This window comes from Lepus europaeus, chromosome 7 (assembly GCF_033115175.1).
Source record: "Lepus europaeus isolate LE1 chromosome 7, mLepTim1.pri, whole genome shotgun sequence".
Classification (NCBI taxonomy): domain Eukaryota; kingdom Metazoa; phylum Chordata; class Mammalia; order Lagomorpha; family Leporidae; genus Lepus; species Lepus europaeus.
Window position 1 is genome coordinate 10,216,098 of NC_084833.1, and position 23,793 is coordinate 10,239,890.

At 62.0% G+C, this 23,793-nt stretch overlaps 1 protein-coding gene across 1 annotated transcript in view; it reads left to right on the forward strand.

Moving 5' to 3' along the window:
* The window catches only part of SYT7 (synaptotagmin 7), a 56,198-nt gene that overhangs the window by 21,674 nt on the left and 10,731 nt on the right, over positions 1-23,793 (forward strand). Inside the window, exons 2-8 of the mRNA XM_062197836.1 lie at positions 401-504; positions 5,538-5,617; positions 9,190-9,321; positions 10,231-10,455; positions 13,739-14,107; positions 17,423-17,545; positions 22,129-22,264. Coding sequence (XP_062053820.1) covers positions 401-504; positions 5,538-5,617; positions 9,190-9,321; positions 10,231-10,455; positions 13,739-14,107; positions 17,423-17,545; positions 22,129-22,264 — 1,169 coding nt within the window. The remainder of the gene's footprint in view (positions 1-400; positions 505-5,537; positions 5,618-9,189; positions 9,322-10,230; positions 10,456-13,738; positions 14,108-17,422; positions 17,546-22,128; positions 22,265-23,793) is intronic.

The following is a 23,793-nucleotide window of genomic DNA, read 5'->3' on the forward strand; positions in this document are numbered from 1 at the left end:
AGAGTGTGCATGGGGGCGGGGGCGGGACGGGGGCTGGAGGAGTGCTGGGCAGGAAGGCTGCGCAGAAGCAGTGGCTGGCTCCTGGGACGGACCCTGGACGCCTGGCTGAGGCACACCTGACCTCTTGCTTGGAGGGTGTCAAGTTTGGAGGATGGCCCGGATCCACGGACTCACACAGGATCTATGCGGGGAGAGACTCAGCAAGATGCCAGCTGACACAGTTCTCCCATTTGACAGATGAGCAAATCGAGGCACAGAGTGGGCAAAGTGGCTTTCCAGTGCTGGGAGGAAAACCCGGATTCAGAGCGGTCCCTGTGGGAGACAGATGGAGGGGGAAGGCAGCTGATCGGGGTGGCCAACCCTGGCCAGTGAGGGTCTGACCTGTCCGTGTCCTCCCCAGGGGCACCCACCCGCGATGTCCTGCTGGTCTCTGCCATCATCACCGTCAGCCTTAGCGTCACTGTCGTCCTCTGCGGCCTCTGCCACTGGTGTCAGCGCAAACTGGTGAGGCTCTGAGGGCTCCTGGGGGCTGGGATGGGGTGGGGCCCTGCCCCTGCTTCCCCCAACAACTGCAGAACCTGGCATTCGCTGGAGTACACCCACCTACCTGCCCAAAGAGTCAGGCACACGCCCGTCGATTCACGTGCACCTTGCGTTCGCCACACGCCTGCCTAGGGACAGGCTCGCAGACAAGCCTGGTCTCTCACCCATTTCTTCGCGGCTGGCGACTTCTCCCGCATCGAGAGCCGCAGGCAGACACGTGCAGACTGAGAATCGCTGCCCGGGCCCCCCGCGGCGCCGTGCCGGGTCACCTCCGCCTACACCCCCGGGGGGCGTGGCCGGGCCGGGCATTCTGGCCAATGAGGAGGCGCCGTGCGCCCGCCCCCAGCCGCCGGCACATCCATCCTGCTTCTCGGGGTTTGTACAAGCACAAACGGCATCTTTTCATTTTTAACGAGGGCTGGGGAATTAACGAGCAGGATTAGGCCATCAATAAGTAACGAGGCCGTCACGAGGGACGTTCATCACCCCAGGGCTACGGGAGCGGGAGCGGGAGCAGGAGTGCGGCTGGAGCCGGGCGCCCGCAACCCAACCCGCAGTCCCCTAGGGCGGACTCCTCCCCACCCTGCCACCTCAGCCCGTGTCCTGCCGCCCTGCCCGGAGGTGCGGTGGGACTTTGGGACTGCAAGGATGTCCGACGTGCTCGACCTTTGCAGGGGTCGGGGAAGAGGGTCCCTGCAGGCACTCCGTGGAGAATGGTGGGAGCGAGGACAGAGTGCAGCACCTGGGCACCCCACTCTCGCCCTGCGCAGCTGCAGAGGGTCCTTAAAGACGAGGGATGGGGGGCTGTGGCCGTGGGCACTCAATGCCCCGGGCTATGGAGCAGACCCCTGGGGGAGGGCTTCGGGTCTGGTGAGGAACCCATGGGGAGGCCTCAAGGACCTTTTAACCCAGTGTGCCTCTTCCCAGAAAGGCAGACACGGGGGGCTGCACCTGTCTCTCCCGGGGGCTTCATCTTCCCAGGCAGGAGCCATGGAGAAGGCCAGCTCTCTCCCCCTGTGTGAGTGGGGCCTGCTTCCTGTGTGCGGGTGTGGGGGTCCAGGCCGGCTGCCCTGTGTTTTTCCTGGGCTCCCGTGTCTGCATCTGTCAGAGTTTCAGAGGAGGTGGTAGAGGGGTCTCGGCCCTGTGCCTTGGGCTGTGGGTGTCCTCCAGGCTGCAGGAATGACTGCACGCACGCATGGTAGCCCTGTGTGTCTTGTTGCAGGCTGCCTGTCTGTCTGCATTGCAAGGCAGAGGAAGGAGCTTGTCTGGACAGTCCCCGCTGGTGACTGTGTATGTGTGTGTGTGTGTGTGTCCAGCGAGAGGCACCTTCTAGGATCAGGGAACAGCCGGCTTCCACTCCCACCCCCACTCACTTCCAGTCAGGGGCCAGGCCTGGGAACAGGAGTTCAGAAAATACAGCTTTTGTAGCTAGTAGGAGCTGTCAGGGCAGGAAGTATCTTGGGCTGCTTAGAGATGCAGAGCCAGCCATTTCCCGGGTCCTAGCCCCTCCTGCAACCTGAACTTAGAGCCCTCCCAGGGGACAGACCACAGCCCTTCTCTCTCGACTTGTTTTTGGTAGAACTGTGTTTTTTTTTTTTTTCCCAAACCATGCCACAACCAGCCCCTGCCCCTCTGGTCCCAGAAGCCAGGAAGCCAGTCTTCCTTCCTTCCTTTCTTTCAAAGATTTATTTATTTATTTAAAAGGCAGAGTTAGAGATGGAGATTCCATCTGCTGGTTCACTCCCCAAATGGCTGCAACAGCCAGGGCTGGACTAGGCCAAAGCCAGGAGCCAGGGGCTTCTTCTGGGTCTCCATGTGGGTGCAGGGGCCCAAAGGATTTGAGCCATCCTCCACTGCTTTCCTAGATGTATTAGCAAGGAGCTGAACTGGAAATGGAGCAGCTGGGACTCAAACCAGTGCCCATATGGGATGCTGGCACTGCAGACAGCAGCTTAACCTGCTGTACCATAGTGCTGGCCCACCAGGGAGTTTTTTATCCAGGCTGTCTCTTTGCTCTGTGCAAGGGTCTGTAGGATACCTCCCCTCCCCCGACAGCTGCGGGGCTCTCCCTGCCTGCCTGGCCCTCGGCATCAGTGATGTGATACCCTGACAGCTCAGATCCCATTTCCAAACATTAATAACTTCCTTAATCTTCAGCTGGCTTATGCTAGCTCAGCCTAGCCAAGCCCCTCTCTGATGAGAGGCCTCATGGCTTCTGGACCACCTGGTTTTCCTATTATCTTGGGCAGCCCCATTAATTTCCCTCCCCATCTTTGACCTCCCCAATCAAGTACTACTCTGGCGCCAGGCCCCGACAGTACCCCAGTTCCTCCTATGGAGTAACAGTCACAGCCAGCGGAAAGGGTTCTCTGAGCTGCAGAAGCTCCCAGAATGTCCTGGGTGAAGCCAAAATGGTCACCCCAGACCTACCTAGCCTTGGGTTAGGGGCAGCTGACCCACCTTAGAAGAGGACGTTGAACTAGACAGATCATCCTGCCAAGGGCAGAAAGAGAGAGGAGAGGCATGGGGGTGGCACTGGGGATGCACTCAGAGGACCTTGCCTGAGTTCCCGGGGCATAGTGGGGGCTGGGCCTTTACGTGATGGTCCTGCCAAAGATGGCTTTGGCATCTCTTTATTTATTTGAAATGTAGAGTTACAGAGAGAGGAGGAGGAGAGACAAAGAGAGCTGTTCCATCTGCTGGTTCACTCCCCAAATGGCTACAATGGCTCTGTCTGGTCCAGGCTGAAGCCAGGAGCTCAGCACTCCATCAGGGTCTCCAACACAGGTGCAGGGGCCCAAGTACTCAGGGCCATCTTGCACTGCTTTCCTAGCGCATTAGGAGGGAGCCTGATTGGAAGCCAAGCAGCCAGGACTGGAATTGGCACTCAGATATGAGGTGCCAGCATTGCAGGTGGCATCCTAGCTCACTGCACCACAGCGCTGGCCCCTTGTTTTGGCTTTGATGGGAGGGACCAGTGACAGAGCCATGAGAGGGCAGCTTTTGGGGCTGGCACTGTGGCATAGTGGGTAAAGCTGCCGCCTGCAGTGCCAGCATCCCACTGGTTCAAGTCCTGGCAGCTCTACTTCCAGTCCAGCTCCCTGCTGTGGCCTGGGAGGGCAGTAGAAGTTGCCCAAATCCTTGGGACCCTGTGCCCACGTGTTAGACCCAGAAGAAGCTACTGGTTCATGGCTTCAGATCAGGTCAGCTCTGGCCATTGGGACCAGATGGGGAGTGAACCAGCGGATGGAAAACCTCTCTCTCTCTCTCTCTCTCTCTCTCTCTCTCTCTCTCTCTCTCTCTCTCTGCCTCTCTGTAACTCTGCCTTCCAAATAAATAATTTTTTAAAAAAAGAGAGTGGGTAGCTTTTGTAAACCTACAGAGTCCTAGCACCTCTGCAGTTTAACTCTTGCAGTTCTGGCTCAGAGCCAACAACTGGGGACCCAGACCGCAGGGGAGCACCCTAGAAGGGCTGCTTCCAGCAGGTGATGTCTGAGAGCCATCCGGTGCTGGGCTCCGCACTAGGTGCTAGACAGCATTCAGCCATGCTGTGAAGGGGCTGTGATCCAGAGGGTGGGAGCTGAAGAGAGTGAGCAGAGAAGTCGGGTCTGGGATGAGGACAGCACTCTCCAAGGGGTGCACCTGGTGTCACCAAACCTCTTCAGAAGGGAGGGACGAGGCCAGAGGGGAAGGGACTTGGCCATGGTGCCAGAGGGAGTGTGTATATGGCTGGGGCCAAGATGCCCAGAGGCAGAGCTCTGGGGAGGAGCGAGGACTTTCACCCACTGCCTGCACTTTCCTGGGAGTTCCGCGGCCCAGAAAGGCAGCTCCTGGCTCCCGTGCCGTGCAGAGAATGGGCTGCAGCTGCAGCGCCGACGGGAGTGTGGCTGTGGCGGCTCTTATTTTGCTTTAGGGAGGATGGGATAATTGACTGTTGTGGCTGTGGTGTTGGTGCACATGATGGGTGCCAGGAAAGCATGTGCGTGTGCGGGCGTGCGTGGGCGTGCGCACGTGTGTGTGTGTGAGTGTGTGTGTGTCCACCCAGGCCCCCGCCGGCAGGGGCAGGCCAGTGCCCAGTGGGAGAATGGACTGGGGGCAGCCCCACCCCTGCACGGCTCCTGTCCCCCCGCTGCCCGCAGTAGCCCTGGGTCTGGCCCGGGCCCACGGCCCATGGGTGCGCATGAGGACGCTTGGTGGCAGCCAGGAATGTTAATGGGGCCGGGCTCTGCATGAGCTAAATTTAGAAACCCAAACCGAGAAGGTGAATGGTGCTCACCTTCCCGGCAGCAGGCCCAGTTTGCCACTGCAGCCGTGGCCCCTCCTCCACTGGGAGGACCTGGCATGCCTGCTCCCCTTGCCCCCCACCATGCTGTCTTCCCTGTCCTCTCGCTAGTGTGCAGAGCTCTGGGCACTGTCCAGGGGCCCAGGCTGCCCACTCTTCACCCACCCCTTCTTAAAAAGGCCCTGCCCCAGCCTCACAGCCTCAGGGTGCAGGGACCCCCAGGGGAGCCCCCAGGTAGCGGCCAACACAGCCTTAGGTAGGGCTGGGCATGTGGCCTTCTCCCTACCCCCTTCGCTCACGTCACTGGCTGCTGCCAACCTTGCCCTGCAGGATGCCACCCCCACCATCTGGGGGCGGTGACGTGGACAGTGTGACGTGGCCAGGCGCCTGAGAGCCGTCTGTCCGTGGCAGAGGGAACTGTGTTTCTGGGAGTCAGGCCAGAGCCCCAGGATACAGGCAGACAGGAGGGGCCTGATCCTTGGGGGTCAGGCGTGAGGTGCAGGCAGAGGGGGATGGGGCAGGATCTGCCAACCAGGGGGCAGGTGTTGGTGGGGCTGGCATCCGCTGCACTGGTGACACCTCCTGCGTGGGCTTGGACCTGGAAGCCAAGGCCAGACTCCAGCCGTCCCCCTTGACTCCTGGGGTCCCTGCTCAGGGCAGTGAGGAGGGTATAGCCCTGGCCCCTAGGAGTGACCCGGCACTATCTCCACAGGGCAAACGCTACAAGAATTCCTTGGAGACCGTGGGCACACCAGACTCGGGGCGTGGACGCAGTGAGAAGAAAGCCATCAAGTAGGTGCCAGGCTGATGATTTGGGGTGGGGGCACTCAAGCTGCCTGGGTGGGAGGAGCCCCCCTGCCCCTGCAGACCTGGCCACATACACCTGCCATCTCCCCCACTCCCTGGGTCCCCCCAGTATACCCCAGCAGGGTATTCCCAGGGTCTCCTCTTTTCTGCCTATGCCCCCTAGGCCTGCACAGCGTTTCTGACCCCTACCCCTTCTTCTGGCTCCACTCACCCAGCACAGTCTGTGCCCCACTCCACCCTGGATGCCGGCCCTGCGTGAGCCCCTCATCACACACTGTCCCACAGCCCCTCCCCAGCCCCCCTGGGCTGCGAGGCCCTGTTGGTGTGCTCAGGCTGTCTGCTCCAATCCCACCCGGGGCTCTGGGGGTGGCCTAGAAGGGCTGCAGCCAAGCCCAGTGCCCCCAGTCGTGCTGGTGCTGGTCCTGCGGCCTCTGCCCTTTTCCACGTTGGGCTGAGAGCTCTTCTGTAGGCGGGCCGGCCTTCCCCCTGCAGACTGCCCTTGGCTGGCCCATTGCTGAGGGTCACTGAGAGACAGAAGACAGGCCACCTGCCCACCTGGCTGGGGACTCAGGGACACAGGCTCTGGGAACGGAGCCTCCTGCTGGAGGGCCCTGGCCCTGGCCCCTTCCTCTCTGTGGGGCCGAGGGAGGGATGGGCAGCCCTCCATCTGAGCCAAGCCCCCTAAGCCCTCGCTTCTCCCCCTTCCCACGGCCTCCTCTCCCCGCCCTTCCCCTGTGCAGCTTCTTCCTCCCCTTTCCTCTCTGCCCACCTCCGTTCTCCCCCACCCCATTCCCCCCTGCTTCTCCGCTGCCCCCTCCTCTTTGCTCATCTCTTGCTCTGACCCCATTTGGGGCCTTCTCAGAAGCCTCGACTGTGTGTCTGGCGTAGGGGGGGTAAGTGGGAGGGTGGGCCAGACTGAGGCTGGGGGTGGAAAGACGGCTCGGGAGGAGGCCTTTGAAGCTGGGTTTGGTTGCACACTCTCCGGTCTTCAAAGCCAGGAGCTGGCAGGTCTCAGGGCTGCTGCAGAGGCGGCAGGGACCACGTGGTGGGAGCCCGGCACCCGTGCTCTCTCCAGGCTGGCCGTTTGCAGGGGCCCGTCTCTGCCAGCTGACCATAACCTTCCTGGATAGGGGTGCCTGTGGCAGGGCCAGGAGTCCTGGAAAGGGCCCACAAGAGGAGACAGGATTCCCGGCAAGGGGGAGGGAGGGCAGCAGGGCAAGCCGCGGGCTCTGCCAGGCTGGGACCAGTGCCCATGAGGGCTCTCTAAGACAAAGAGGGTGGCAGCACCACCCAGCCTGCCTCTCTGTGACTGCGGCCCAACCATCCACAACCCTAGCCTGCCCCTCCTGCTGGGCTGTCAGACCCTGTGCTCCAGGGGAAGCAAGTCGCCTCTCCTGTCTGCCTGCCCCGTGGTCTGTGGCCTTTGCCTCTGGCCCGGGAAGAACAGACAGAGCCCCAGGCAGTGGCCAGTGGGATGGCAGGAAGCAGCCTACCCACTGTACAACTCCTTACGGCCCAGAGCCCCTTCCAAAAGGGATCGCCTCATCAGGGGTTCTGGGAAGCTGCCTTCTTCCCAGACTGTGGGGCCCTGTAGATGGCTATTCGTTTATTCTGAGCCAAGGGTGCCATGGCTGGGGAATGCCACCTGCTGTCTCCCCTCTTGGCCTCATGGATACTCATTAAAGGCTCTGAGAACGCCTGCCCTGCAGGAACCCATGTTCCCCAGACTCCCTTCATTACAGATTCTCTTTTCTAGCCCTGAGTAGAAACCTGAGGGACCCAGGGTGGGACACCAGCCTGGCAGGGATAACTCCGGTGGACCTTTTTCTCTGGGACCTGGGGTTGGAGAGCCCTCAAGTTTGGAGACCGGGAGGGAGCCAAGGAAGGGAGGCCTTCCACCTGCTGTATCTCTGCTACACCCGACGCACCTGCGAGAGGCCGGAGACCATCCGTGGTGGGACTGGGGCCTGGTCTGCCTCCTCTACGCACACTGCCCCCCCTGAGCTGGCTCAGGGCCTCGGCTTTAATTCTTGCGCACTGAGCCGCTTGGAAGACGTTTCCAAGGTGTGCCGCGGACAGAGACCCTGTCTACACCCAGGAGGGAAGGCCCAAGGCCACAGTTTCCTCCAGGCTGGTCGTGACAGCTCAGCCTGTTGTTCTCCGCTTTGGTCCTGGTTTCTGAGTCTGAGAACCGAGGCGAAGCTCAGGCTCTCTGGGGGAGAAAAGCAAGTCCTCCGAGAGCGCGTTTGGTTCTCGGAGCCTTGCTCCTTCGCCAACAGTGCGTGTACCTCGGCCGGAGGCAGAGCCCACTCCAGAGTCCCTCCTTACCCCGCAGCATGCCTATGGCCCAGGCCTGGCTCCCTTCAGGATGCTCCTGGGCCTAGGAGCTGCCTCCTGGTGTTCCCAACCCTGCTCCCTGGGCCCCTCCTGAGGTTTCCAAGCCAGGCCCCCTGTCTGTCCTCAAGCTTCTGTCACTCACCCCACGAGGAGGTCTCCACATTCTCTGCTTCTGGCATATCTGCTCCCTCGGTGTGCCATGTCACTGAGCGGAAGGGGTAGGGGGGCTGGGGTGAGGGTCCAGGCCAAGGGCACGTGGAGGGGCTGCCCCATGTGGAAGGCCAGGTGCACACCAAAGCCTATTATTGTCCTCCCCCCCCAGGGAAGGGCAGGCGGACATAGGCCCCCTAACAAAGGATTCGAAGGGTTCCCCCGGTGGCCTTGGTCATGTCCCAGCAGGGTTAGAGGCCTTGGGCACTTCCTGTTTCTGGGGGGCTGGCCCAGCTCCCACATTTGCACTGTGTACAGTGTCTCCCACTCCGAGGAGATCCCCCAGCCCCAGGTATGACTTGGCTTCTCCAGGGCGGGAGAGAGGGCAGAGGAGGCCCCGGGGTGGCGGGACACCTCAGGCCAACCGGAGGAGGAGGAAGATGGGAAGGGAGCTGGGGCTACCCCAGAGGTGGCTTAGTGGGGGGAAAATTGGAAGAAGTGGACTCAGGTTTCCAGAACCAGGGCCTGTGCCCCACCCTGAGAGAGCCGGCGGCCTAAGTACATCCAGCGTTCTTCTTCCAGGCAGGCACTCAGGCCGGCGGAGGTCCGGCCCAGCGGGTTGGCATAGGGTCTGAAACCCCTTTCTGCTCCTCCCGTCCAGGAACGAGCAGACTCTCCTCCTCCTCCTCCCCCACCCCTCCCCGCCCCAAGCCTGAGCCCCAGCCTCCCCTCCCTCTGGCCCTCCTCTCTTCTCTCTCTCCCACCAGCTTCCCAGGTGCGAGGCTCCGGTCTGCCCGCGGCCCTGCTGCTTCCTGCCGGGCTCTCCCTGGCCCTCGGCAGCGTGCGCGTGTGAGTGCGTGCGTGTGCGCCTGCGCGTGCGTGTGTACGTGTGCCAGGCACAGGCTGCCGTGCCCGCCTGCCTCTCTTCCTCCTGCAGGAACGGACCCTGGAAGCCCCCGCTCTGCGTGCCCGGCCCTGGGGTCTCAGGTCCCTTCTGCCCCGGCAGGACTAGCTGTTCTTGTTTCTTCTTGTATCTCCCTGTTTTCTCCCCTCTCTCTCTGCCCCTCCAGCGATCTAGACAGAGACTTTTGGAATAACAATGAGAGCACAGTGCAGCAGAAATGGAGCTCCTATCCTCCCAAGGAGTTTATTCTAAACATTTCACCCTACGCCCCTTATGGCGACCCACGACTGTCCCTCAAGTGAGTGACTTTACCTGATTTGATCATATGTACCCAGTCTCCTCCGCGCACGCCCTCCTATCCCCCGCCCCCCACTTCCTCTCTGCCTCCTGCTCCTCTCCCCCCACCAGCCCCCCACCCCATGGGCAGGCTGACCATGGAGACGAGCAACCCCTCCTGCCCCCGTCGCCTGCCTGCCCCTCTCCTGCCCCCGCCCCCAGGGCCAGCCTCACAGCCGCGAAGGAGAGCCCCCTCGGCAGCCACGCCCGGCCCCCACCCCACCTCCAAGCTGGTCCCGGGCCCCCCCACCTACCCTCCGCGCAGTCAGGATGGGGTTGCCCGTTTTGGTCCCTCCCTCTCGGTCGTGGCTGCTTCTTCCTCCCTGCTGTGTGCTGCTGCCGTGGCTGCTCGGTGGTCGGTGGTCGGTGGTCCGTGGCGGTGGTGGCGGTGATGGTGGTGGTGGTGGTGGTGATGAACTCTGACTAACACGGCTTTCTCTTTCTCCCTGCCTTGGGGCCTCCTGGCCTGGACAGCCCGCTCTTCCTCCGTCGTTAACCCTTCGTTGTCCTGTGGGATAGACTTGGAGGTGGCTACCCTCCCCCCACCCCCGCCGCCCCTGCCCCAGGCGGTGGGGAGGGGTCCCCCCTCCGTTGTCGTGGTGCGTTGTTCTCCGACCCCCAGCCCGCCCGGTGCCCCTCTCTCTGCAGGCTCCGCTGTTAATTTGCAGTGCTGATGTCTCTCTCTCTCTCTCTCTCTGTCTCTTGTCCGTCTGTCTCTCCTCCTGCTCTCTCACTGTCTCTTTCTTCCTTTTCCTGTCAATGTTTTTCCTCCTCTTCCACCCCTCCCCCACCCCCATGTGTGGCCTGCCCTCTCTCCCCCACCGCCACCCCTGGTGCCCCTCCGGCCTGGCTGCTCCGCGCATGCCTCCAGTGGCACCCTCCTGTCGGGCGCCAAAGTGGCCGCCGCGGCGGGGCTGGCGGTGGAGCGGGAAGGCCGGCTGGGGGAGAAGCCGGCGCCGGTGCCGCCACCCGGAGAGGACGCCTTGAGAAGCGGCGGGGCTGCCCCCAGCGAGCCGGGCAGCGGTGGCAAGGCGGGGAGAGGCCGCTGGCGGACGGTGCAGAGCCACCTGGCCGCAGGGAAGCTCAACTTGTCCAAGTGAGTGATGGCGCCCCATGGCCGCCGGAGCCGTGAGCTCAGGCCTGCCCCCGCCAGGGTGGGCAGCGGGACCCCTGGCATTCCCGCTGCTGCCCCCAGAGGTGCCGTCCTCGGCCCCTGGCTCATTCCATCACTTCATGAGACTCTGCCACCATCCTTGCCATCGGACATGACTAACTCAGCCGTGCATTGCAGCCCTGGGCAGCTGTCCATCAACCTCTTCTTTTACCAATGACCAGGTCATTCCATTTCTGCCCCCCAAGGCAGCTTCATTTCAGTCCTGGCTCATCCCATCCTCTTTGGTTGGACGCCCCATCTCAACTGTCAGGTCAACCCCCCTTGGGCAGCAAGGCCTGTTGGGGTTCCATCCTTGGAGAGAGTCTGCCCACTTTTCAGCCCATGTTTTATGCCACCCATCAGCCATCCTCTTTATGGCCAGCAGAGGGCTCTAGACCCAGCATTGGACCATCCAGTGGCGCCATCGGCTTGTTCTGCTTTTGCTTGCACCATGCACCATCTGTTGCAGAGGCCCACCCACGAGCAGCCGACAAGCTGCCCCATTGGTTCATCTCATCTCAGCCATCCCCATTGGCTGTTCCAGTCTTGGTCAGCGAGCTGTCCCACTGCCAGATACTGGGGTTGGGTATTCTTGGAGGTTGGGTTGTTGCACCCCAGCGAGCTCCTCCTGCAGGTGTCAGAGGGTCTGGATGCCTGGCGGAAGAGCTGTTCCCTTTCTAATAGCTGTCCAAGCTTGTCCAGTGGCCAGTCCCATCTCGGGTGAAGGACACAGGATTGGCCCCTGTTTTCCACAGATGGTGCCCCCACCCCATGGAATAGCCTTATTCTCATGTTGGCTTTTAGAAACTTCCAGTTTGCCCAGAAGAGCACTTCCAGGCTCTACGCCCTTTGAACTTTGACCATTCTCACCCACTGGGACGCAGGTTCCATTTTGAGTGAGTGGAGCAGCTTTGAAGACCAGCAGACCTGCCCCCTTCCTGGCTGTTGGGCCACCCTGTTGCCCTGATTTAGGGACCCCCTCCCTGATTCTTGACAGAAGACCTGTGGCTCCTGGCACTGGGACCACCGAAGGTCACTGGCCTGAGGCCTCGGTTGCTTGTTGTCTTGAGTAGACGCAAGCTGATCTCTCCCCTGCCATTCGGTCTCAGGAGAGTCCCAGAGGAAGCCCCACCCCGCTTCAGCAAGCCTGGGCCCACTCTGTCCTCCCCTGGCCGCCCCTAGCCAGTCTTCAGCCTGGCTAGGCCTCTGTGCCGTCCACTGGCTCCAGGCCTGCAGGAACCAATTTTAGTCTCCTGCCACTGAGAGGCTGTAAATTGGGCTAATGTTGGATGTGATAGGAAACCAAAAGGAGGTCAGCAAGGAGCCGTCCTCCCCCTGCCCCAGCTGGCCCCTCAGGGAGCTGTGGGCCTCCCTGGCCCGCCAGGCCTCGGCCTGCCCCTGGCGATAGCTGTGCCCGAGCCTGAGTCAGGCAGGGCTGCCCCCACTGAGACCCCAGCTAAAGCCACGTCCTGCTCTCTTCTCCTTCTTTCGTTTGTTCTCTCTTCACTCTACGCTTTCTCTCCCTCTTTCGCCCTTGCCCTCTTTCTCTCTCTCGGCCCACAGGGGTAGCCTAACTGTTGTCTTTCGGTTCCTAGGGTAGGCTCAGGGGGCGAGCAGAGCTGAGGTCTGAGTGCAGTGGTGCAGGTAGCTCCCGAGGACCCTAGGGCCTCCTCCCTTGGGCCCGAGACGAGGGGTCTGCACCCTCTCAGTTAAGGGCCGGACAGGAAGCATCCAGGGTTTGCTAGCCTTCTGTCTCTTTCACACTGCTCAGTCCTGCTTTTGTAACACGAAGCAGCCATGGTCAGTATGGAAACTCATGCCAAATGGCTGTGTTCCAATAAAACTTTATTCACAAAAGCAGGCGGCAGGCCATATTTGTCCCACAGGCCGCAGTTTGCCACCCCCTGCCCTAGACTATTGGATTGGGAGATGAATAGAAGGGAGAGAGGATGAGGTTGGGCCCTCTGAGGCTAACAGAAGGGACTTCTCAGCACTGTCCAGCCCGGCCTCTCACTCAGCCCAGCAGTGCTGCAGGAAGGCCTGGCTCTGCGCCTGCCGGGGGCTGTGTCGGAATCCTGGGCCAGTGCACAAGGCAAGCAGGTGATCTGAGGAGAGACCAAGGACCCTTGTCCCCCACCACTGCACGGGAGCCCTTCCCTGAGCCAGCCCTCATTGGGTCCTCGCGGCAGCTCTGCGATGGAGGCAGCCCAGGGATCCTTGTCACCCCCATTGTGCAGATGCACACACTGAGGGCCTGACGGGCAGAGTAACTTTTCCAAGTCCCACGGTTAGCAGAGGCAGAGACGGATCTCAGGTGTCTCTGACCCCGCCCTGCCTCTGACCGCCAGCCGTGTCCTAGTTCCTGTCTGGCCTTGCCCCACTCCCCAGAATTTTCCCACAGGAGACACGGGCACCCCCCCACATGCATGAAAGACAGGGCAGTCACCCTGTTCTCTGTCAGAACTGGGTGCAGTGGCCAGAGCGTGGTTCCTGAGGTTGCCCCCTCAATCTGCTCCCCCGCGTGGTCCCCTTCTCTGGCTGGGTCATTTCCCAGGCACCCAGGAGGATGCTGGGCCTTGGAAGCAAAGAACCCTGGGAGTGGGGCAGAGGCCTGCAGCAGAGCCTGGGCCCCGGGGCAGCCATGGCCCCAGGGCAGAGACCAAGGAGCCCTCACCTCCCAGGACACAGCAGAAGAGCTGCTGGTTTCCCCGCCTCACCAGGCATTACTAGGCCAGCACTGCGCTGGCCTGGATTTCCTCATGCCTCCGAAGGACAGTAGTACTCAGAGCACTGAGCAGACTCTGCTGGTGTCCCCCCGTGAGACGGCGGGAGGAGGTGGCGGCGGCAGCTCCCTCCCACCCCTCCTGCTGGAGCATCGCGGGCAGCCGCAGGGCCCTGGGACCTGCCGGCACCACGCAGCCACAGCAGCTCCGCAGCCCACTCAGACTGGCAGAGAGGCCGGCCCAGACAGGAGGTAGCCAGGGCCAGAGGGTGGGCTGGGCGGGGCCAGCCTGGGGGCCTCAGGGCAGGGGCACGGGCTTTGTGGCCTCCTGGGTGAGGCGGTGGCAGCGACGGCAGCGGCGACACCTGCGATGGAGGCCTGGCGAGGTCCGGCAGAGCGCGCCCTGCACTGGGGCCTCCCCGCCCTGGCCCTCGGCTTCTTTCTCCTCCACTGTGATCCCTTCACCTGCTTCTCCTTTCTCTCCTCTCCTCCACCCGCCCCAAGTTTCGAGGACTCCACCCTGTCCACGACCACTACCCTTGAGTCTATCCCCAGCTCCACGGGAGAGCCGAAATGCCAGCGACCCCGCACCCTGATGCGGCAGCAGAGCCTGCAGCAGCCGCTGAGCCAGCACCAGCGGGGCCGGCAGCCCAGCCAGCCCACCACCAGCCAGAGCCTGGGCCAGCTGCAGGCCCACGCGGCCTCGGCGCCGGGCCCCAACCCCCGGGCCTATGGCCGGGGCCAGGCTCGGCAGGGCACCTCGGCCGGCTCCAAGTACCGGGCGGCTGGGGGCCGCAGCCGCTCCAACCCGGGCAGCTGGGACCACGTGGTGGGGCAGATTCGAAACCGAGGCTTGGACATGAAATCCTTCCTGTAAGTCCTCCCCTTGAGCGGGCGAGCCCCTTCCTTCCCCTCCCCAACCTCCCTCCCCCACCCAGGTCTCCTTGGGAAGAGCCCTGCCTTGCCTGTGGTCTCCTGGCAGGGTGCCAAGCAGCCTTGGCCGCCCCCTCCCCAGCCACTGTGGCTAGTGTCTGAAGTCCCCCATGGAAGGATTCGTACCTGGCCTTCCCCCCACCCCGTGGCATGAGAACCACAGGCCCCCTCAGTGCCTCCAGGGCTCAGCGAAAGCCCCGAGATTAAACATGAGTGGAGACACTAGATGCCACTGTGGTCCCCGAGAAGGACGACCCCGTCCCAGCAAGCCCCAGGCTGCTCTCAGCCCCACTGCCAGCCTTGCCCTCCGCTCCTGTCCTCCCTCCGCCCCTCCCACACTCATCCCTGCCCCTCCAGTTACTTCTTCCCTGTAACCCGACTCTGCCGCCTGTCCGCCCCACACTTCCTCCCCCCCCCCGCCCCCGCCGCCCTCTCACTTCCCCCATCCCTGCCATCAGCCCTGTCCCCTTGTCTTGCTGACCTTCGACAGCCTTTCCAAGGCTCCGTCCTCCTCAAAATGACCCAGCCCCTGAGGACGAACCTGAGATGTTCTCCCCCAAAGCCTCAGAGCAGCAATTCAGGTAGCCAGGTGGGAGAGTGCTCCGTCACTGTGTAGCCTGAACCACGGCCCAGGTAGCCCCTCTGTGGCATCCCCCGGGGCCTCTGCACGTACACCCCCAGCCCAAGGCAGGTCTGCGCTGTCACCCCCCTCCACCGCCGCCCAGCCTAACGTGAGCTTCCTTGCAGGCTCTGGGGATTGTTCCCATCGCTCAGGTCTTTCCTGGGAGCGCTGTCCATGGAGCCGGAGACCAGGACATTAAGAGCCTGGGAGAGGAGAAAGGGAGGAGGAGGGGAAGCCAAGGCCGAGCCCGGCTCATTGGCAGCGTGTAGGGATTCTGAGAGCGAGCAAATTCCTTGGAGTGTCCTGCCTTTCTCTGGCTGAGACCTCAACCCCAGCTTCCAGGGCAGACAGGCGAGGCCCCCAGCAGAAGAAGCTCTGCCACAGCAGCGTCCTGTCTCCGGCGCGTGGCCCAACAGGACATGCTGCCAGTGACTGTCCTTGGCAAACTGAAGGCAGCCTGTCCAGTGGGGCTCGACCCGAACCCAAGGACCCTCAGGAACCCAGCTGGATGCCTGCATGAGACAAGACACCCGGCAGAGCCGGCTGCCTTCCAAGTGGCAAGTTGCCTGGGGACAGATGCTGCAGCCCTGGCTTGGATCTGGGGGAGCTGGAGGAAGTGGCTCCACTGGGGCTTGCACAGAACTGAGGGCCGGCGCCCCCCTGCCCTTCCTGTCACCCTGCTTCCTGTGTTGGCAGCCATCAGACTGGACTGCAGGAGGAGCCCTGGGCACCAGCTCTTCCGTGCCCACCGCCTCGGTGGTCACCCAGGCCCTGAACAGCGTCTGTCCCTTGCTGCTCCACTCCCAAGCTCACCACTGCCCCACCTCCTCCCATAGGAGCCAGATAATACTTGTTTTAGGCTCTGTGGGACACATCTGATCTCCATCCTTTTTTTGTTTTTTTTTAAACAAACATCTTTAAAAATATAGAAATGCTTCTTAGCTCGAGGGCCACGGGCTGCAGTTTGCCGAGCCCTGCCTTGCTGTGCAGTGGCCACGGTCCTCCCGTCTGGTGGGCGTGGCCCCTCCGACCCTGCCAGCGTCCCCACCCCACCTCCTGTGCTCACCCCTCCTCCTGGCCTTGACAAACTGGGTCTTCCTGCAGAGGAGCCGTTCTGTTTTCAAGAAGAGCAAAAGGAATATCTGAAAACTGCACGAACCAGGGAAAAAACATGTTGTTTTCTCCTCGGGTTTGCCTTCCCCCAGCTTAACCAGCTCCCAAGCAGCCAAATGGAATTTTACCAACTCGAAGAGGTACCGGTGGGCAGACAACAAAGACGGTGAGGATTTGGCCTGAGGGAAGAGGGCCGTTGTTTCCCCAAAGTTTGATGCCAGCGCAAGTGCCAGCTGCAGAGACACAGAGGGGCCCCACCGCCACCCTCGCTGGGACACCAGTGCCATCTCCCAGTCCCGAGACTCCTGTGCCCACCTGCCACCTCTCGCCTGCTTACGTTTCCCGCTTGACAGCCTCTCCGGGGAATGATCAGCAAGCTCGTCCCCTCGAAACCTTGTCTGCCCCTGGAGGTTGAACTGGTGGACTTCCTTGTCCTTCCAGAACCTTCTCTCAGCCCTACCTGCTTTGCCGTGGCCCTTCCTGAGACGTGCTCTGATGAGAGACCCAGCGCTGATGAGCACTGCGCGGTGCCCAGGGGACACTTCAGACCCTGGTGCTTTTGATGGGCAGCAGGCCACCGGTGCTTCCTTTTTCCGCCAGTGAGAGAGACCCTCACCTTCTTGTCTGCTGTGGCTGTGGCCCCCTCCAGTATGGTCTCACTGCAGGCACTGGCTCCCGGCAGCCCTGCCAAGCGCCTTCACTTTCTCTCTGCCTTTGCTTGGCGCTGCCTTCTGGACTGCTTCCCCAGTGAAAGGCCCCTGAACTGGACTCAGAGGCTGTGGCCATCACTCCCTGGATATCCAGGAAGGGGGACACAGGAGACAGCTGGCTATGACCACGATGCCCCATGCCAGAAAGGACTTCCGGTCTCCTCTGAGGCGCTGTGGCTCTGGGAGCCTGGGGGGAGGTGGAGGGAGCTCCTTAGACCCTTCCTGGCTTCAAGCACATCTGGTTGACCGTGAACCAGAAATGTACAGGGTGCAGTGCCCCATTGGATGTCAGGACCTTCGAAGACTTTCCCAGTGCAAGACAGCCCCCTGCAAGATGGCGGCAGAGGCTCACCCTCTTCTCCCGGGGGCCCAGATGGGCAGAGCGAGTGCAGCTGGGAAGGAATGAGTTTCAGGAAATCTGCTTGGATCCCACCCCCGCCCCCTGCCCAGCCCCGTGTGTTCCCTTGGGACTGTTCCAGTCGTAGACGTCTCTGTAGGCCACTGCCCAGCCCCTTCCCCATTTCACTCCAGAGTGTGGCCCTTGCTTGAGACAGGCTGGGGCTGGGGCAGGGCTGTGGACCCCTCCCCTCTCTCCCCCTCCCTCTTACCATCAGCCATTCCGTTCTACAACTATTAACAGTGCGTGCTAAAGTTTGATTTCTTTCCTACAGGGCCCGTTTCTTACGCTTTTTTCTTCTCTCTCTCTTTGTCTCTGTCTCTGTTTCTGTCTCCCCCCCCACCCCGCCCCACCCATGGGGCCTCCTCGTTTCCCCCCCTCCCTCCGGCTGGCGGGCTGCCCACCCTGGGCAGGGAAGGCCGGATGGTGGTGCTATCCTTGGTCTTAGGGCTTTCGGAGCAGGATGACTTTGCCAATATCCCTGACCTGCAAAACCCAGGAACCCAGCAGAACCAGAACGCTCAGGGGGACAAGAGGTAGGAGCACAGGCGAGGGCCTGCAGCGGCAGCGGCGACAGCGGCGGCACAGAAGGAGGCGTGGAGAGGCCGCCCGCCTCAACCGGCCCCAGCTGCTGGACGAGGCGGTCGGTGGGGCCTTCAGTGGATGCCGGAGTGGGAGGATGAGCCCCTTCCCCAGCCGGTGACCTCCCAACACAGCCACCTCGGTGGCGTCAATGGGTCTGTGAAGGGGACCATCCTGGGACCATTCTGGATCAAGCCTGCTCCCTGGCATGCTTGCCCTGGCTGGAGCAAGCCCAGTCTCCTCGGCCCCATCTCCCTGCTTGGCTCCCTCTGCTGACCCCTCCATCTTTCATCTCTGACCCCAACCCCGACCCAGAAATCCCTGTTTCTCTGGTGGCTGGTGGGCGGGGGGATGTCAGGGAAGGCGCCAGCCTCCTCTCCCTCATCCCCCCATCTCAACCCTCCTCTTGCCTGGAGGACCTGTGGGTGCTCAGCTGCTGGAAGAGGAGCCCCTGGTGGGGATGGGACAGGGTCTGGCACGGGAGAGGCCTGGCGGCCAGAAGGAAGCAGAAGGGCAGGGCCTGGGCCCTGCACCAGCCTAAGGGCAGCTGAGACAGCTGATGGGGGAGAGTGAGGCCTGGCTCTGTCGGGCTCCCGCCCCTGTGCTAGCACTCAGGGCCCTGGGGAGACTGAGAACAGCTGGGTGGCCATGGCCCAGGCCGAGCAGAGGCCTGGACGTTAAAACCTCCCCAGCCTCGGGCACAGGGAACTCAGGAAACAGCTCCCTTAATCTGGGAGGGGGCGGCACTGCAAGTGGGGAAAGGCATGTGTTGGGAGGGCCCAGAACTCCAGGGTGCCATGCTGCATCTGGTCTGCCCACCTCCCCCAACCTGGCCCTAGGCTGGGTCGACCACGCACTGTGGTCCCAGAGGTGCCAGCAGGGTTCGTCACCCTGGCCAGGTCTGCTTCGCATCAGACCAAGGGCCTGCAGGAAAGTGTGTGGCCTGGCAGCCATGACCCTTGCTGTCCCTCCCTGGTTCTGCCTGAGCCCCCTCTGCAGCCCTGGGTGCCGCAGCCCCTCTCTGGGCCTCTGTCCCGTGAATGATGGGACAAGGTGACCTGTAAGAAGCAGCCCTCTGGCACAGATCCGCTAAGCATCTAATGAGGAGATCGGGTCCAGGGCTGGGCCGCTTGTCAGATCCTGTGAGCCGGGCATGGACTGTGTTTGGATGGGTGACCCTGACGCTCCTATGGGGCCCTCGGGGGCAGGAAGAGCTGTCCTGGGCGGGAGGCGTGTGTGTGGATAGGGAAGGTGGATACCCTCCGGCTAGGACGGCGGGCTCGCCTGCCCCTCCAGCGGTGGCTTCCACAGATCAGCCCTCACTTCCTCCCCATCCCTAGGCTGCAGCTGCATGTCTGTGGTGGGCAAAGCAGGAAGTCGGCGGGCCACGGGTGGGGAGATGGGACTCGTTCTGTCACCCAAGGGCACAGGTGGTGTCAGGCGCCGGCTCCGTGTCTGGAGCCTCGGCTTCCTGGGTGGGGCCGCAAACTGGGCTGCAGGCCAGAGCCTGCAGGGGCTGGGAGGTGGGGGTGGGGGCTCTGAGGCCTGCTAAGAACCTGAGCCCCTTGCTCAGGAAAGGTGTGAAGTGTGAGGGAGCAGATGCAGACTGGAAACGAGATTTCACATCACCCATGTGTTAATTAGCCGGCTCCATTCTCATCCGCAGCCTATTTTTACCGCTTTGCCACCTAGGTCTCACTCCATATTTTAACCACACTCATCCCTTCTGATCACTGCATCAGCTTGTCCCCACCTGCCTGGGAAAGGTGGGGGTGGGCGTGGAGGCCGTGGGCCGCCGCCCCCACCCGGCCTGGCTTTCCCAGTGGACACACGCCATTCCCACCTGCTCATGCCCACTCATCCCAGACACTCATGCCTCATGGCCGTGGGGAGGCGGGTGTCTCCCAGGTGGGCTCCAGAGTCAGGTGCTACCTGCCCAGCAGCCCCTGCCACGCCCCCCTGCCGCCACCACCAGAGGTTGGCATTGGCCCTACCCCTCGGAGCTCCTGGATCTTCAGGCCTTGGAGAGATGGGCTGGGGTCAGCCATTCCTTGCTCTGCAGCTTCCCCCTCCAGACCCAGTGTGTGTCCTGTGCCCCCGCTGACCCCTTGTGCCTGCCTTTGTCCTTCAGCAACAGGCTTATGGGGACAGGGCTTTGTGGGGGAGGAGCCCCTCCAGATCCCAGCCTAGGTGGGAGTGGGTCCAACACGCAAAACGGAGAGGGGCACTGAGCCTCCATCCAGGATTCCCCAACACAGAGGCTCAGAACGCTCTCAGGCCTAGGGCAGGGGGCAGGGAAGGCCCAGTCCCCAGTGGCTCCCACGCCCTGCTGTGACCATTCCACCCTCAGCCATCGCGCCCCCACCTCATCTCCCCTGCGTCATCCTCGCTCCCCAGATCCAAATGGTTTCCACCGTGGCCCCACCCCCACCCCGAGTGGGGGGCGGGGCAGGGACCACCCCCATTGCTCTTCTCCCTGAAGCCGCCATATTCCTTCTGCCCGTGTGTGTCCCCCGCCTCCTCTCTGCCTCCTGTCGGCCGCCTTGCTCCTCCCTGTCCCCTCGTCCACCCAGCAGCCTCTCCACACGGCTCTGACTAACTTTTCTTGGCCTCCTCTTTCTCGTCTCTCTCTGCCTCCTTCCTCCCATCCACTCCTCACAGGGATGTCCCTGGGCTGGCGCCGGGCCCCGCGGCCCTTCTCTCTCTCTCTCTCCTCTCTCTCTCTGCCTCTCCCTTTGCCTCCCGTCTCTCTGGGGCGTGGCCAGAATAACTCCGACTTTCTCATACCTTCAGCAGTCAATCTCGTGCTCTCTCCGCCTCTCCTGCTCTATTTTTAACCTGACTTTACCTCTCCAGCTATTTCAGTCTCCTCTTCCTCCCCGTGCCTGTCTGCGTGAGCACGTGTCCGTGTGTGCGTGGCCGCGTGTGCGCCCACCTGTGTGTGCGCTGCTCTGTCCGCACCTCTGGGAAGGGTGCCCGGCCTGTTGCCAGGCAGGGTGGGGCGATTCTGTGTTGTTGAGGCTCGGCCAGGTTTTCACAGCAGGTGTATTGTGTCTGATCATCAGGGTATTTGCCCCCCCCCCCAAAAAAAAAAACAAAAACGACTCCCTGCTTTTTTCTATTTCAGTTTGTCCCAATTCACATGCTCTCCCTGGCATGCCTGGGTCCCCGGGAATGTCTCTCCTCTCGGGATGGCTGTATGTGGGACATCAGAGCTGCTCGGGTTAACCTGCCTATTGCCTGTGCTGTTTTCCCCTGTTCCTGACGGGCTCCTGTGCATTTGTGTGTGTGCACGCTTGCCTGTGTGTGTGTCTGTGTGTGCACATCCTGCTGTTAGATCCTGGTGTCTCCCCTCCAGGGCCTGGCATATTCAGTGCATGTCTCTCTGCCTGGGGTGGCCGCCCGTGTGCTGGCGGCTGGTCTGTACCAGAGGGCCATGGCTTCTGTCCAGCCTATGTGGCTCCAAGTCAGTGGCTCTGTGCTCTCAAAGCTGTTCTATTTTAGCCTTGTCCCAAGCCTCATGCTGCCAGTCCCTTGTCTCCTCGCTGCCTTCCCCCACCCCACTCCTCATGGGACGTTCCAGCTTGGTCCCTGGGCAGGCTTTAGTACCCCCTTCCTGAGCCCCAGCCCAGCAGAGCCTGGGCTCAGCACCTAGCCCCTGGGCCAGAGAGCCTAGCTTCCTGGGGACAGCACAGAGTCGGGAGCAAAACAGGGCTGCTTGGTGGTGCCTTGGGTGACAGTCGTGTCAAACACGCATTCCTCAGGGTGGGAGCAGGGAACACCGGGATTGAGAAGGGTATAGGTTTGCCCTATCCAATAGTTGGCTGTTAAACCTGAGTTAGTTTACACTGAATAAAATTTAAAAACCAGTTCCGGGTCGAACTGGCCACCGTGCAAATGTTCAGTGGCCGCAGGTGGCTGCTGGCTACCGCACTGGGCAGTGCACATACCGAACGCTCATCATGGTCACATGTGCTGCCTGACACAGAGCTGTATGGGCAGTGGTCCCGACTTCCCCTGCGTCTCCTGTCTAAAGGGTGCTCCCACTAAGCCTGAGCAAACACAGGTGGGGCTCCAAGAGACAGACACTCCGGGCATGTTTGCAGATGGTGATGGCGCCGGAAGGCACCTGGACACACCACCCGGCACCCGGCGCCTCCCCTCCCAGGCGGGGAGCAGGCAGGATGCAGGGGGCAGGAAGTGTGGAGAGCGGAGGGGGAGGGTCAGGGAATGAGCTCAGAGACCAGCCATGCAAACCAATGACCAGAGCCTGGGGGCTTTGCTGGGTGACAGGAAGAGGGGGAGCACTCCCCCAAAGCTGCCCGCGTAGCTATAAGTCACCTGGGGCAGAGGCTGCCAGGAGGGTGGGCCCTGAGCACTGGTCTGGGGGGAACCAGGCCTCCCCATGGACCAGAGCAGCACCCTTGCCAGACTGCAGCCCTCAGAGAAGGCCCTGCCACCACCCAGGCCTGTGGTGCCCGGCCCAGCCCGCCTCCAGCCCTCGCTCATTCAGATACCCCCACACCCCCCTCCCCAGGTTGCCTGCAGGCGGGAAGGCAGTGACCACAGCCCCAGTGCCGGGCCAGACGCCCCACGATGAGTCTGACCGCCGGACTGAGCCCCGCTCCTCTGTCTCGGACCTCGTCAACTCCCTCACCAGCGAGATGCTCATGGTGAGATGTGGGGGAGGGACCCCGGGGGAGGGGAGGGGCAGACGTGGCTCCCCGTAATGGCTTGGGAGTGGTCCGCTCTGGCACCTTGGTGCTTGGTGAGTAGGGGAGCAAGGCCGGGGTTTTTCCAGCTGTCTCACCTGCACAGCCTCCGTGTGCCTCCATTTCCCCATCTGTCCAGTGAGAATGAGAATGCTCATCTTTTTATTTTTTGAGAGAGAGAATGAGTGAGCGCCCGTCCACTGGTTCACTCACAGATGTTCTCAACCACTAGGGCTGGGCCGGGCTAGAGCCAGGAGCCAGGATTTCAATCCAAGTCTCCCGTATGGGTGACAGGGACCCAAGCACTTCAGCCATTATCTGCTGCCTCCCAGGAGTGGAGCTGGGGCTCAAACACAGGCACTTCGGTAGGGGAGACAGGTGTCCCAAGTGACGGCCTCGCTACTAGGCCAAACTAGATCCCACCCGTTTTGAAAACCCACCCCTGCGCGGGATCTGTATGATCCTAGAAGGGGAAGTCCGGTGGGCAGAGGACCTTCTCTTGTGAAGGTCAGTCTCATACACACACCAGCCACCTCCCCACAAACCCTGATGCTGGGAGTCCCAGACAGACAAGAGGGCAGAGACCCGTGGGTCACATGGCGCCCCCTGGTGGCCATAGTGCATCATGGCTGCTTGCCCCACCTGCACCTTGGGAAGAGCCCCAGTGGAAGCAGGAGTCAGCGGGAGGGCTGACTGGCAGCCCCCGCAGCGAGGAGAGTGGGGTAGGGCCTCCTCTGGCCCTTATCAGTCCTGACATTCGATTCAGTGTTCCCTCGCCCACTGCCTTAGCTTCACAGCTCCCAGCCTTTGGAGGCCTCCAGAGCCTCCAGGACCCACCCTTCTCCCTTTGAGGGCCCAGGTAGCCCTAACCACCTCTCCCTGCACTCTGCCCTTCCCACGCCTGGTCATTCTCAAGCTATGTGCACACGGGGACATCTTGATAGAATGCAGATTCCCAGTTAGCAGGCCTGGTGGGGCCCAGGAGTCTACAGCTCTTAGATCCAGATGAGAGCAGCAGCTGTCCCCCATTCCAGACCTGGTGGCCTTGGGACTCCCCACCTCACCCCTTCTCGCCTCCCAGATCATCATGTGCCCGGCCCTGCTTTCTTTCCTCCCCCTCTCCTAGACTGGCTCTGGCCACCTTTTCCCTGCACAGCCATGGCCACAGTCCCTTAATGGCTTATGGCTTCCCAGTAGCCAGGTTCCCAGAAGGGACAGCCCTTTCCCAGCCAGCTTGCCTGCCCCTTGCTGCCCTCTGACAGCCACGGCCAGAGGAAGGAAGTGCACGCCCCGTCTCCCTCTTGTGCTCAGCAGATGTCCAGAGGTGGGAAGGCAGAGTCGGATTGCCCAGCCTACGCCCGAGCCGGATCACTGGCATTGACCGAGGTGGCAGAGAGAAGCAGGGCAGGGCTGCAGAAGCTGGGGGTCAGAAGCCAGGAGTGGGGGTTCTGGCCTGGCCAGAGAAGGGGCAGGAGAAGGGTAGCCGGGAG